Here is a 13465-nt window from a genome sequence, read left to right as displayed (position 1 = left end):
TGGTATAGGTTCTGCTTGAGCAGGGGGCTGGACTAGAAGACCTCCAAGGTCCCTTCCAGTTCTATTCTATTCTATTCTATTCTATTCTATTCTATTCTATTCTATTCTATTCTATTCTATTCTATTCTATTCTATTCTATTCTATTCTATTCTATTCTATTCTATTCTATTCTATTCTATTCTATTCTATTCTAACTTTTGCAGACATTCAACTCTTAATATATGGTGTGCTGTGAAGGGGTATTCCATTCACCTGGAACAGTGGGCTGTCTCCTTCTCCAAACCAAGGATGTCTCCTGTTCTCATGACTGAATGCTGAGTAGATGTTTGATGCTTTATGAACATGCAGCCATTAACTATAATTTAGTTTGGAGGGTTGTGCTATTATTGTTATATTTCAAACTCTTATGTTTTTAATTATTGCATTACATCTACAGTCCCTTTGAATAGAGGTGGTAGATAAATCTAGATAGGATAAGAGGGAGGGAGGGAGGCAAGAAAAAAAGAAGAAAGAAAGAAAGAAAGAAAGAAAGAAAGAAAGAAAGAGAGAGAGAGAGAGAGAGAGAGAGAGAGAGAGAGAGAGAAAGAACAGTTCAATCTGACCATCAGAAAGACTATTCCTCTGCCCTTAATTAAATTAATTCATAAATTAAATTCATTTATATTCAAAGTAAATTGATATTCTCTAAAAATGCTTCTACCAATATCAGGTTTCATTTCTGCTATCAATATCAAGTATCAGTCCTTCCCTATCACCGTAATGTTCTTCTCTACAATTTTTTTGGTAGAGCACATATCCTGTTTTGGTGAAGCCTGACCCAAAAAAGGAGTTGAGTAATTCAGCCTTTTCTGTTTTCAGGTAATATTTTGACATCTTCAATGAGTAGATGGTGTATTGATTCATTGGCTTTCCTCTCATTTTGAATATCCCTTATCTGAAGAAGCTTTTTATATTGTTGCTCTTGGCATCCTACACCAACCTCAACTCATATTAAGCTTCCTGATATCACTTCTATAATTGTAACCTACTTCTACCAGTTACTGACCTCTTTTCCATCTTCAGTGTAGGTCCGTTTTTGTTTTCCGAACTTCACAGAGATTTTTGGGCAGCTACCCACATGACGTCTTCTATCTGGTTTTCTTCACTGAAACTATTTGATGATTATTACTTAATTACCACCTGTCTTAAAATCCTATTCTCATCAGATTCTCTTGCCAAAAAGTCCTACTATCATTACCCTGAATTTATTAGACATTTTTGTACCACTAGATATGTATTTGGCTGGATTCAGTCCATATTTCAAGGAAATATAATATCTGGGTTGTAAATGTAGATTGAAGAGGCCATAGCAGTTACATATCAGAGTGCCTTAGCTGTATGGATAAAAGGGCCAAGATCCAGTTGAGCCAGTTGCTGCCCATAGCTGAGATAGGCGTCTATGAAACGTTTGTAGGTTAATTTTGGATCTGATTGTTTTATGCTTATAACCACAATAGTGGCTGGATTGGTGATGCAGGAGTGGGAGAACCACATACTGAAAAAAATGCATCAGCCATACAGTACATCATTCAATAACATCTCTATCCAGTGATTGGAAAAGTTTCATACATTCAATATTTGATATGTGCTAGAATATATTCACTATCCCAGGACAAACTGAAGAACTTCTTGGATGAGAAGCGAGATGTTTTCAAAGAAAACAAACAAAAAGTCCAGTTGTCTTTTGGAAAAAAAAGCAACTTTTGGGATAACCATGACCTGGATGATTGAGAATCTCCATAGACATCCAAGGACAAAGTTGATCTGAAAGACGAAAGCAGATTTAGTTATGCAAATCCTGGCAAGTTGGTTGTGGCAGAAAGTAAGGGGCGATGCCATAACCGATGAAGCTTCTTGGGTGAGGTGTGAAATGGCTTCTTCTTCCTCAAGGGAAAAAACATTCCAGTTGCCTTTTGAAAAAACACCTTTGAAACAACTGTCACCTGGATGTCTGAGAATCTCCACAGATGTTTCTTTATATACTATTACAGCACAATCAGAACAAAAGTCATGGTTCATACAAGCCAGGGACAATCCTTTTTCTCTAAATTGAAAGCTCTTAATATATTATCTTGATATGACAAAAGACACCAAGACTGTATAACATTTTGTTCTTTTGAAAAGAAGCACACACTATTCTATACTCTAGAACAGGGGTAGGCAACCTCGGCTCTTTTATGACTCGTGGACTTCAACTCCCAGAATTCCTGAGCCAGCATGGCTCAGCTTGGAAACCTCTCCCTTTCCCCTCAGCATGGCTGGCTCAGGAATCCTGGGAGTTGAAGTCCACGAGTCACAAAAGAGCCAAGGTTGCCTACCCCTGCTCTAGAATAAATGCCCTATTCAAAGGAGTTTCATAAACTCAGTGTTCCATTTTACTTTACACACAAGGTGGTGCTATTGCACCAAACAGTAAAAAGAGAGATTCATTTATTTCAGAATGATCTAGTCATTAGACAAAGGAATCTCAGAACAAAAGGCAACAGCTCTCAGTTTAAACCTTGAGAAATTTCCGAAGAAAATATTCCAGCATGAATACCAAAAAATAACTCCTGTTGGATTCTGATAACAACTATAAAAGAAATTGTAGCAGCTGCTTTACGAAGAATCATATTCCCAGAAAGAGGCTGAGAAAATGGAAGTATCTCCTCCTAGCAGGCAAGTGGTCTTGTTCTTTATTTCTCTGTGTAGCTCTGGTATGTTGTGTGAACCGTTCCACTATTCAGTGCCTGAGGAGAAGAAAGCTGGATCAATAGTGGCAAATGTGTTAAAAGATTTGAAGGCAGATGTGAAGGAGCTGTCTGTTCGCAGAGCACAGTTGATTTCTAAGAGTTCCAGGCAGGATTTCCAGCTGGATCCTCACTCTGGGAATATAATATTAAGGGATAAAATTGACCGAGAAGCTTTGTGTGGTCTGACTGATCCTTGCACTCTATTCTCTGAAATTTTGCTGGAAAATCCTTTGCAAGTGTTCAAAATTGAAGTTCAAGTAGAAGATGTCAATGATAATTCCCCTACATTCTCTCAGAATCAATTCCTTTTTGAAATACCTGAACAGACTCCCATAAATGCACGTTTCCCTTTGCAGAAAGCACAAGATTTAGATAAAGGAAAAAATGCTATCCAGAACTATATACTTAGCACAAGTGAATATTTTAAGTTGAATGTACAAAGTAAAAATGATGGCAGCAAATATGCAGAACTGCTTTTGGCAAAACCATTAGACCGCGAGGTGATCCCTCAGTTTATTCTCACTCTGGAAGCTGTGGATGGAGGGATCCCAAGGAGAACTGGCACAGCACAGATAATTATTGATATTCTGGATAACAATGATAATGTTCCCCAATTTGAACAAGCAGTCTATAAAGTGCAGTTGATGGAAAATAATCATCCAGGTTCATTGGTTGGTAAAGTTGAAGCCACTGACAAAGATATTGGATCCAATGCTCACATCATTTACACTTTTAGCCAAGAACCAGCAGATGTGCTTCGATCATTCAGCTTAAACAACCATACTGGGGAAATTACACTTGTAGGGAAAATTGATTATGAAGAAAATCATAGTTATGAACTCAACATCAAAGCCACAGATGGAGGGGGACTCTCCACTTACTGTAAAGTTCTTGTTGACATTGAAGATGAGAATGACAATGCTCCAGAAATAGTTGTATCATCCATCACTAATACTTTACCAGAGAATTCTCCCCCGGAAACGCTGGTGGTACTTTTTGGCATCAGAGATCAAGACTCTGGAGACAATGGCAGAACTAGCTGCAACACTGATAAAAACCTGCCTTTTATACTAAAACTGACTGAGAACAATTATTACCAGCTTGTGACTCAACAGCCACTGGACAGAGAACAAATGTCACAATATAACATCACCATCACAGCCACTGACCAAGGTTCTCCCAGACTCACCTCCAAGACAGTTATTAGCATTCAACTTTCAGATGTCAATGATAACCCTCCAATGTTTGAAAAATCTTTCTACGATTTGCACTTGAGAGAAAACAACATTCCAGGATTGCTCATTGGATCAGTCCGCGCTGTGGATGTGGACACAGAACAAAATGCCAAACTGACCTATTGGCTTTTGCCTGGGAAGATCAGGGATGTCCCTGTATCTTCTTACATCTCCATCAACTCCGAAACTGGGAACCTGTATGCCATCCGATCTGTGGATTATGAGGATATACAAGATTTCCAGGTGATGGTGAGGGCTATAGACAAGGGCTTGCCTCCACTGAGCTCAGAAACCACGGTCCGAGTTCTTATCAGAGATGAGAATGACAACGCCCCCTTTGTCCTCTGCCCCCTTCAGAACAGCACTTCTCCATCAAAGGAGCTGGTTCCCAGGGGAGCAGAGGCAGGCTACCTGGTCACCAAAGTGGTGGCAGCGGACAGGGATTCAGGGCAGAATTCTTGGCTTTCCTATCAATTGCTGAAGGCCACAGATCCGAGTCTCTTCACTGTTGGGACTCAGAATGGGGAAGTGAAAATCACGAGGCCGGTGAATAGCCGAGACAGTTTCAAACATACTCTTATTGTAGCAGTTAGGGATAATGGGCATCCGCCTCAGTCTTCCTCTGCGACCCTAAGAATTCTTCTAGTGGACGGCTTCTCTGATCCGTACATGAAAAGTATGGATAATCCTAAGGGCGAAGTCCCGCAGGAGGGAGATCATACTCTAACCATGTATTTGATTATTTGCTTGGTTGCCATCTCATCCATTTTTCTGCTTTCTGTCATGGTGTTTATTGCCACCAAGTTTCAGAAGCGAAGGAAGTTCACAGGAAGTTCTCATTCTGCATCTAATTTCCCCGTGGGACCAAGTTCAAAAGACAAGTGTGTGGATCCTAACACTGGGACACCTTCCCAGGCCTTCAGCTATGAGGTATGCTTAGCAGATGGATCTCTGAGCAGTGAGTTCAAGTTCCTTAGGCCTTTCTTTCCTGTTTTTACTATGGAGCATCGAAAAACTCTGCTGAATCCACAGAGTAGAAATGATTGCCATGATCTTCCTAATCAATTAGAGGAAAGAGAGGACATATCCCAGGTGAGAATAATTATTAATGCAATTAATTTATAAATTTACTTTGTTTGAATGATTCAGAAATAATTAATTTTTGTTAAAAATGGAAGAGTGTCTAATAAAGTACATTAACATGAATTTCCAGAGAATTAATTCTTTGAAGTTAATGTACTGACAAATTTGTATTGGTTTTACATGTATTTTAATTTATACATGGGTATTTATCCTGCTAGGGACGCAGTGGCTCAGTGTGCTTGTTGATCAGATGGTCGGCAATTTGGCGGGTCGAATCCCGAGTGCCGCATAACAGAGTGAGCATCTGTTACTCGTCCCAGCTTCTGCCAACCTAGCAGTTCGAAAGCACATAAAAATGCTAGTAGAAAAATAGGGACCACTATGGTGGGAAGGTAACAACGTTCCGTGCGCCTTTGGCATTTAGTCATGCCGGCCACATGACCATGGAGACATCCTCGGAGAAGCACTGGCTCTTCGGATTTGAAACGGAGATGAGCACCGGCCCCTAGAGTCGGAAAACGACTAGCATGCATGTGTGGGGGGAACCTTTACCTTTACCTTACTATTTATCCTGCACTGTCATATGTAATTTGGTAGGTGAGAAGTTATGAAATACATATTGCCCTAAAAGAAAACTCTACAATTTTCCAGGAAGGAAACAATTTGTGAGGTGTTTGAAATTTGGAAGCTACAGCTGGTGCAGCATGTGGTGGCATGGGCAATATATAATTATAATAATATATAATTGAAAGCTACCAAGAGTTAGCAATAGGTAGCAATAGCACATAGACTTATATACCACTTCACAGGGCTTTATAGCCATCTCTAAGCAGTTTACAGAGTCAGCATATTGTTCCCAATCTGGGTTATCATTTTACCGACCTTGGAAGGATGGAAGGCTGAGTCAACCTTGAGCCAGTGAGAATCAAACTGCTGAACTGCTGGCAATCAGCAGAATTAGCTGCGCTCCTGCATTCTAACCACTGTGCCACCTTGGCTCAGTTACCTTGTGGTAAGACAGCAACCAATAAATTTTATTTATTTATTTATGTTTTTTTTTTATTTTTACGACTGTGTAATCCCTTGATTTGGGACAAGGTTGGGGTGACTGAATGCAGCTGAGCATTTACTGGCCAGATGCCCTTCCTGACACCTACTCCAAGTTTGCAGCAGATATTTTCTCTTTGTGCCCCGACAGAGAAACATTCGTCACTGCCTAGGATTGAACTATCAACCTTCTGAATGAGAAGCAAGCATCTTCACTTCTAAGCCACCACGCCGCTCTAATGAATTTTATAAATAAAAAATAAAATTTTGCAGCGGGTTGAATGGGTGTGTGAGGGAAGGGTTGTGGACTGAGTGAAAAAGTATTTAAATGAAATTTTAGCACATTGATTAAAAACAGAAGGATTTATAATGCAGCTCATGATCAAGGCTTAACTCTGATTAGTGGAGAGTGATACAAGTGATTTAACGCTTAAGCAGGTCAGGATTTGGGAATAGAATAGAATAGAATAGAATAGAATAGAATAGAATAGAATAGAATAGAATAGAATAGAATAGAATAGAATAGAATAGAATAGAATAGAATAGAGCCATCGACACCATCTCAGACAGGTGATTGTCTAGTCTTTTCTTAAAAATCTCCAGTGATGGAGTGCCCACGATTTCTGGGGGCAAGCTGTTCCACTGGTTGATTGTCGTCACAATCAGGAAGTTTCTCCTTAATTCCAGGTTTGATCAGTTTCCAACCATTGTTTCTCATCCTTCCCTCTGATGCTGTGGTGAACAACCTGCCGCCCTCTGCCTTGTGGCAGCCCCTCAGATACTGAAACGCTGCTATCATGTCTCCCCTATTTTTTCTTTTCTTTAGACTAGCCAAACCCAAGTCCCGCAGCCATTCTTCATATGTTTTACCCTCCAGGCCTTTGATCATCTTGGTTGCTTTTCTCTGAGTTTTTCCCAAACTCTCAACATTTTTTTTGTGATATGGTGACCAAAATTGGCTGCAGTATCCAGGTGTGGTCTTACTAGGGCTTTGTAAAGCGGTACTAGTACTTTGCATGATCTTGATTCTATGCCTCTGTTTATACAACCCAGGATTGTATTAGCTTTTTTGGTTGCTGCTGCACACTACTGGCTCATAGTCAAGTGATTGTCCACTAGGACTCCAAGGTCCCTTTCACAGTTGCTGTTTTTAAGCCAGGTTTTACCTAATCTGTACTGTATTCATGACTTTGGTTTTTCCTGCAATGACACTCTCTCTCTCTCTCTCTCTCTCTCTCTCTCTCTCTCTCTCTCTCTCTCTCTCTCTCTCTCTCTCTCTCACTCACTCACTCACTCGCACATGCACCCACACAACCAAAATTGGGAAAGCATAGTAGCAAATGAAATAACAGAACAGAATAGAAATAACAGAATAGAGTAGAAATTTTTATTGGCCAAGTGTGATTGGACCCAGAAGGAATTTGTCCACAGTAAATAAGCTGTCAAGAATACATACAAACAACAAAGACATAACTCAGTAAATCATAATATACATTTATAAATCATAGGATATGAACAATTGATAAATCATAATATGCAAATAGGAGAAAGAACTGGATTATACCCTTTATCAATAATTTTTTGCAGATTGTCACTCTTTCTTTTTCTATATAATTAGATAGTTCATAAAATAATCTGCTATTGGATAGATAAAAATAGATTTAATGTACGTAGTGTCTAAAATGGAAATAGAATTTTTGTCTACTTCACCACATGGTGGCGATATTAACAAAGAAATTCAGTTCTGTTCTTCTTCCTCAGTATCAGGGCAGACAGTAAAACAAAATTGAACAAAAGCAATCTGACTCTTTTTGCGATGAGACATGCAGATTATAAAATGGCAAAGGACTGAACAAATAAAAATGATCTGCACAACTAAATCATAAGGAAGGAAGGGAAGACAGGCTGACTGTTGGGCAGAATTTGAGCCTGCAAGGAAGAGGCTGGAATCATGGAGAATTGCTTTTGGAAAAGACAAGGTCTGTATGTCCTTCTCTCTTTCTCATTCCTTAGAGTAATGTGTGCTTCAATTCGCTTTTCTGTCCCTGAAGAAAAGAAAAAGGGGTTTCTGGTGGCTAATGTGCTTAAGGAATTGAAACTGAAAGCAGGGGAGCTCTCAACCCGCAGAGCACATTTAGTTGCTGAGGGCACTCAGGAATACTTCCACCTTGATATTCAGACTGGGAATCTGTTGGTTAAGGATAAAATAGACAGAGAAGCTTTGTGTGGTCAGAATGATCCTTGTGTACTCCTATCTCAGCTTGTTTTGGAAAACCCCTTAGATTTCTTTAATATTGAAATCAAGATAGAAGATGTGAATGACAATGCCCCCAGATTTTGGAAAAACGAAGTGGTACTGGACATTCCTGAAAATAGTCCTATAAGTACAACATTCCCCTTGGAACCTGCCCAAGATGAAGACTTGGGAGACAATAGCATCCAAAACTATACTCTTAATCCCAATGAGCATTTTCAGCTTGAAGTACAGAAGAATGAAGACGAAAGTGATAATATATATCTTGTTTTGAAGAAAACATTAGATAGGGAGAGGATGCCACACCTCGGATTGACTCTTATGGCTATTGATGGAGGAGTTCCAAAGAAAAGCGGCACAGTTCAAATTAATACTAATGTTCTGGATAGTAATGATAACTTTCCTCTGTTTAGCAAGTCTGAATATAAGGCAAGAATAAAGGAAAATCTCCCTAAGGGCACTCTTGTGATTAAGGTGGAAGCCACAGATCTGGATTTGGGTTCAAATGCACAGATTCTCTACTCATTCCATCAAGTGCCAGAAAGAATAAACAGTTTGTTCTATTTAAATGAAGTTACTGGTGAAATCACTGTTTGGGGTCAGATTGATTATGAAAAAGAAAAAAGCTATAACATGAAAATCAGAGCAACAGATGGAGGGGGTTTTACAGGTCAGTGCAAGATACTAATAGAGGTTGAAGATGAGAATGACAACCCCCCAGAAGTGTCCATCATATCTCTGACCAACACTTTAAAGGAGGACTCTCCCCCAGACACAATGGTGGCCCTCTTCAGTGTTAGAGACCAAGACTCTGGAGACAACAGCAAAACGGTCTGCTCCGTGGAGATGAACCTTCCTTTTGTGCTCAAAGGCACCACAAACAACTTTTATCAGCTTGTGCTCCAAAGTCCCCTAGACAGAGAGACCGTCACTGAGTACAACATCACCATCACAGCCATTGACAGCGGCTCTCCTAGGCTCACTTCAACAAGACTGATTAATGTTCAGATTTCCGATGTCAATGATAACCCTCCTCTTTTTGAAAAGTCTTCATATGACATGCAGATCCGAGAGAATAATATTCCAGGCTTGCTCATCGGCTCAGTCCACGCTGTGGATCTGGACACAAAGCTGAATGCAAAAGTGACTTACTCAGTTCTGTCTGGGAAGGGTGATGGCCTTTTGCCCACTTTCATTTCAATCAACTCTGAAACTGGAAACCTGTATGCCCTCCGATCCCTGGACTATGAGCAGATAAGAGGCTTCAGAGTGACTGTGAGGGCGTCTGATGGTGGTTCTCCTTCCCTGAGCTCAGAAGTGATTGTCCGCATCCACATCATAGATGAAAACGACAACGCTCCCTTCTTCCTGTATCCCCTGCAGAACAACACATCTCCATGCAATGAGCTGCTTCCCAAGTCAGCCGAGGCCGGCTATCTGGTCACCAAGGTGGTTGCCGTGGATGCAGATTCTGGCCAAAACTCTTGGCTTTCCTATGAATTGCTGAAGGCCACAGACCCAGCCCTTTTCAGCATAGGAGCACAGAATGGCGAAGTGAAAACCAGGAGAGCCCTGAATGAGCGAGACACAATCAAGCAGAGGCTGGTGTTGCTGGTCAGAGACAACGGTCTTCCTCCACAGACCAGCACGGCGATGCTTAATGTCCTTCTTGTGGATGGCTTTTCGGATCCCTTCCTGAGGAGGGCAGATGTCACTGTGCAAGAACCGGAAGAAGACAAAACCTTGACCAAGTATTTGGTGATCTGCTTGGCTGCTGTCTCCTTTGTGTTCCTGGTCTGCATTGTTGTCTTTATTGTGGTCAAAATCCTCAAGAAGGACTCCCAAAGCCACTTTACTGCAGCTGTTCCTCACTTCCCACCTGATGCCCCAGAGAACTGTGCAGATTCACCGAATGGGTCGCTTCCCAGGACTTACCGTTATGATGTTTGTTTGACTGGTGGATCCTTAAGTAGTGAGTTCCGATTTCTCAGGCCCCTCTTTCCTGTCCTGTCCTGCCCTGTGGGAGATGTAAACGTCCCAGGCAACCACTGGACTTCTTCTGGCCCCGAAGATTTATCTAAGCAGGTTGCAGTTAATGGCACAATAAAAGAGGTGAGGAAAAACATGCAATTAATTTAACCTCTTTCTATTTATTCTCCCTCTGTTTGTTTTACTCTATCAGTTATTCTTGAAATCCATGCTGGTTATTTGTTTAAAAAACAGGCATTTTTACTTTAATGTTAGCTGAGAGCATACATAACAATTCTTTTACAGAGAGTCAGTCAGTGCTTGGTTAACAGCTACTCCTTTAGCAAACATTTGATATTATAATGCGCTGGGTGGTAGTTATGACTGGTCCTAGGCCTTCCAGCTGTCCTGGATCCTCCCTGATCACTTGATTCTGATCTGGGCATTTGGCAACCAGCTCACACTTAGGATGGATCTGCATCCCATGGTCATGTAATTCGCAACGTTCAGTGCAGGTTTCCAACAAGCAGTTTCAATAGGGAAGCTGGCAGGGAGGGTTGCAATCTGCTCGGGTAAGTCTTGCCTGGCTGCATACATTCCCCCAGCCTCTCTGCAGTCACGCTGCACCTTGCCAATCACCCACACACACTTGCACACTCTCCCCGGGCCTCACTGTTCTCCTGGCCATTTGCACTCTTGTGCACCCTCCCCAACCCAGCACCATCTATTCCCAGCCCTCCTGTGCTCACACTGGGCCTTCCCTGCCAATTGCAGAGCCTCTTTGAACTGCATTCATACTAAGTTTCCCTGGCCAGAGGTGCACCCTCCCTCACATAGCAGTAGGTACCCCAAGCCCCGCCATGGGTTTCTGTGCATCCGCTCACTCCCTCTCCCACCCAGCAGTGGCCACTTCCCTGCCTGCTGGCCTTAAAGAATTCAAAGATTCTCTTGCCAATATTGCATTTAGGGAACTTGTATGATGATCTGACTGCATTCAAATAATATTATCTTTTTTTAAATAAATCTTATTTTAGCTTCTTCAGATTTTCATATTATAAGGTATATCCAAAATACTGTATATGCTCAAAAACATATATCAATTGATCAATGATATTATCATATTCTCTGATCAATCCATGTTTTGGGTGCATCCACTTTTAATACTGATCCAGGAAGAAAAAAATATATAGTGACATCTATGGGGGAGAAGGGAGAGATCTGGAAACAATAGCTATTAGGGTAATTAATGGCATTAAACATAACAAATGTGATTGCAGGACTGATTTCCTTCATAAAATTATCAAGGTCAAAGAGGAGAATGGATCTAGATATATCATAATATACATGTACATGTAGATATATATGAGCGATAAAGAATAGCAGTATTTTGGAGTGATACAAGTACAAACCCCTCCATTTCCCTCCTCCCATGTCTATGGCAACCTAGAACAAGCAAGATGTCTTGAGCCAGGTTTGTTGTACAGTTGACAGTCAGACCCCCTAAAGCACGGGTGTCAAACTCGCCGTGTCATATAACGTGTTGCAACATATCGTGATTTTTTTTGCATTGCCGGAGCTGGAGTGGTTGCGGCCTCTGCATGATGCAACCGGCCTGCGGGCTGGCAGTTTGTCAACCCTGCCCTGAAGAGAAAGCAAATCCTGCACGAAAAACAAAAACAAAAAATAGGAATCTGAGAATGTTTATCATAAAATCGCCATATTAGTCAGTCTGTCTTAATGTCCGCACTTTTCACCCACGTAGCTTCCGATAATGGATAACCTTTCCACTGCACTAAGTAGTGTAACTTCCTTTATACAAACTAGAATCGAAAATGTGTTTGATTTCATAATGGGCTTCCCCTTCAACTAAAATGGGACCCGGTGTCTTCTTAGGGATTCCTGGCACGCTTTAGCAAACTGCAATGGAAAACAGGGTGAATTTCCCTAATAACCAAGGGAGTTTCAACTCAACTATAACAGGATTTATAATTTTAGTTATGGGAAAGGGACCAAGGAATTTAGGTCCTAATTTGTTGCTAGGTAATTTAAGTCTTAAATATTTGGTAGATAGGTAGACTTTCTCCCCCACATAAAATGGCCTCTGAGAGGATCGCTTCTCATCAGCTTGCTCTTTATACATTTTTGTGGCTTGGGCTAATGTTTTATTTACATTAGCCCAAACACCCTGCCATGATGTCACCCAATGGTCTAAGGTTTGCAAGACGGGGGTACTTGTGGATATTCAGGCATGGGAACAATTTCTCGGCCAGTAGCGATTTTGAATGGGGTAACTCCAGTGCTGCTGTGTACTGTATTATTATATACCACCTCTGCAAAAGGCAGGAGGTCAGCCCAATTAGTCTGTTGTAGTAAATGTAAAATCTGAAGTATTGTTCCACCATTGCGTTCACATGTTCAGCCAATCCATTAGTGCTCAGATGAAAAGCCAATGAGAGCTCTTGAATGGACCCAATTAGCTTGACAAAGTCTCTCCAGAACCTTGCAGTAAATTGGATCCCCCTATCCGATATTAACCTTTTTGACACTCCGTGGAGGCAGCAGATGTGTTTCAGGAACAGCTTGGTTAATTTCTGAGTGGAGGGGAGCCTTGAGCAGGCAATGAAATAGGCTTGATTTGAAAAGAGATCAATGACAATCCAGATTACCGTATTTCCCTTACTTTCTGGTAATTCAACAATAAAATCCATGGCTATCTCCTCCCAGGGTTGGGATGGTTCTGTTACCAGTTGCAATAACCCTGGGGGCTTGCCAGGGCATTTCTTCATGGCTGCACAAGTGGCACAGGTCTTTACATAGCTTTCAGTGTCTTTTTTCATCCCTGGCCACCAAACCTGCCACCAGACTAAGTGCAATGTCTTTAAAAATCCAAAATGGCCAGCCTGCTTGGCATCGTGACTACGTTGAAGGGCTTGAATTCAAAGGGAAACTGGCAAAACCATTGCGATAGGTCAACAGGGTTTTATTCTCCTGGAACCAGGTATCAGTCTTTAATTCTTCCCTGAGCTTTTGGGTCATGTGGATTTCTGCCTCAATAGATTGCTTTTGCTTCTGACCCCTTGTGAACACATGAGAAACTGATTGCGGT

The 13465-nt window shown here is 41.2% G+C and overlaps 1 protein-coding gene across 1 annotated transcript; it reads left to right on the top strand.

Annotated features, from left to right (window-relative positions):
* Positions 1 to 2675: 2675 nt before the first annotated feature.
* LOC308666658 (uncharacterized protein) lies at positions 2676 to 10530 on the top strand (the record flags this gene model as incomplete). Its single annotated transcript, XM_081325552.1, has 2 exons — positions 2676 to 5099; positions 8074 to 10530. 2 exons carry the CDS (start codon positions 2676 to 2678, stop codon positions 10528 to 10530), a joined length of 4881 nt encoding a protein of 1626 aa, XP_081181678.1.
* Positions 10531 to 13465: the final 2935 nt, after the last annotated feature.

This window comes from Vipera berus, assembly GCF_964194415.1.
Source record: "Vipera berus genome assembly, chromosome: 3".
Lineage (NCBI taxonomy): Eukaryota > Metazoa > Chordata > Lepidosauria > Squamata > Viperidae > Vipera > Vipera berus.
This window is presented reverse-complemented; position numbering and strand designations above follow the sequence as displayed.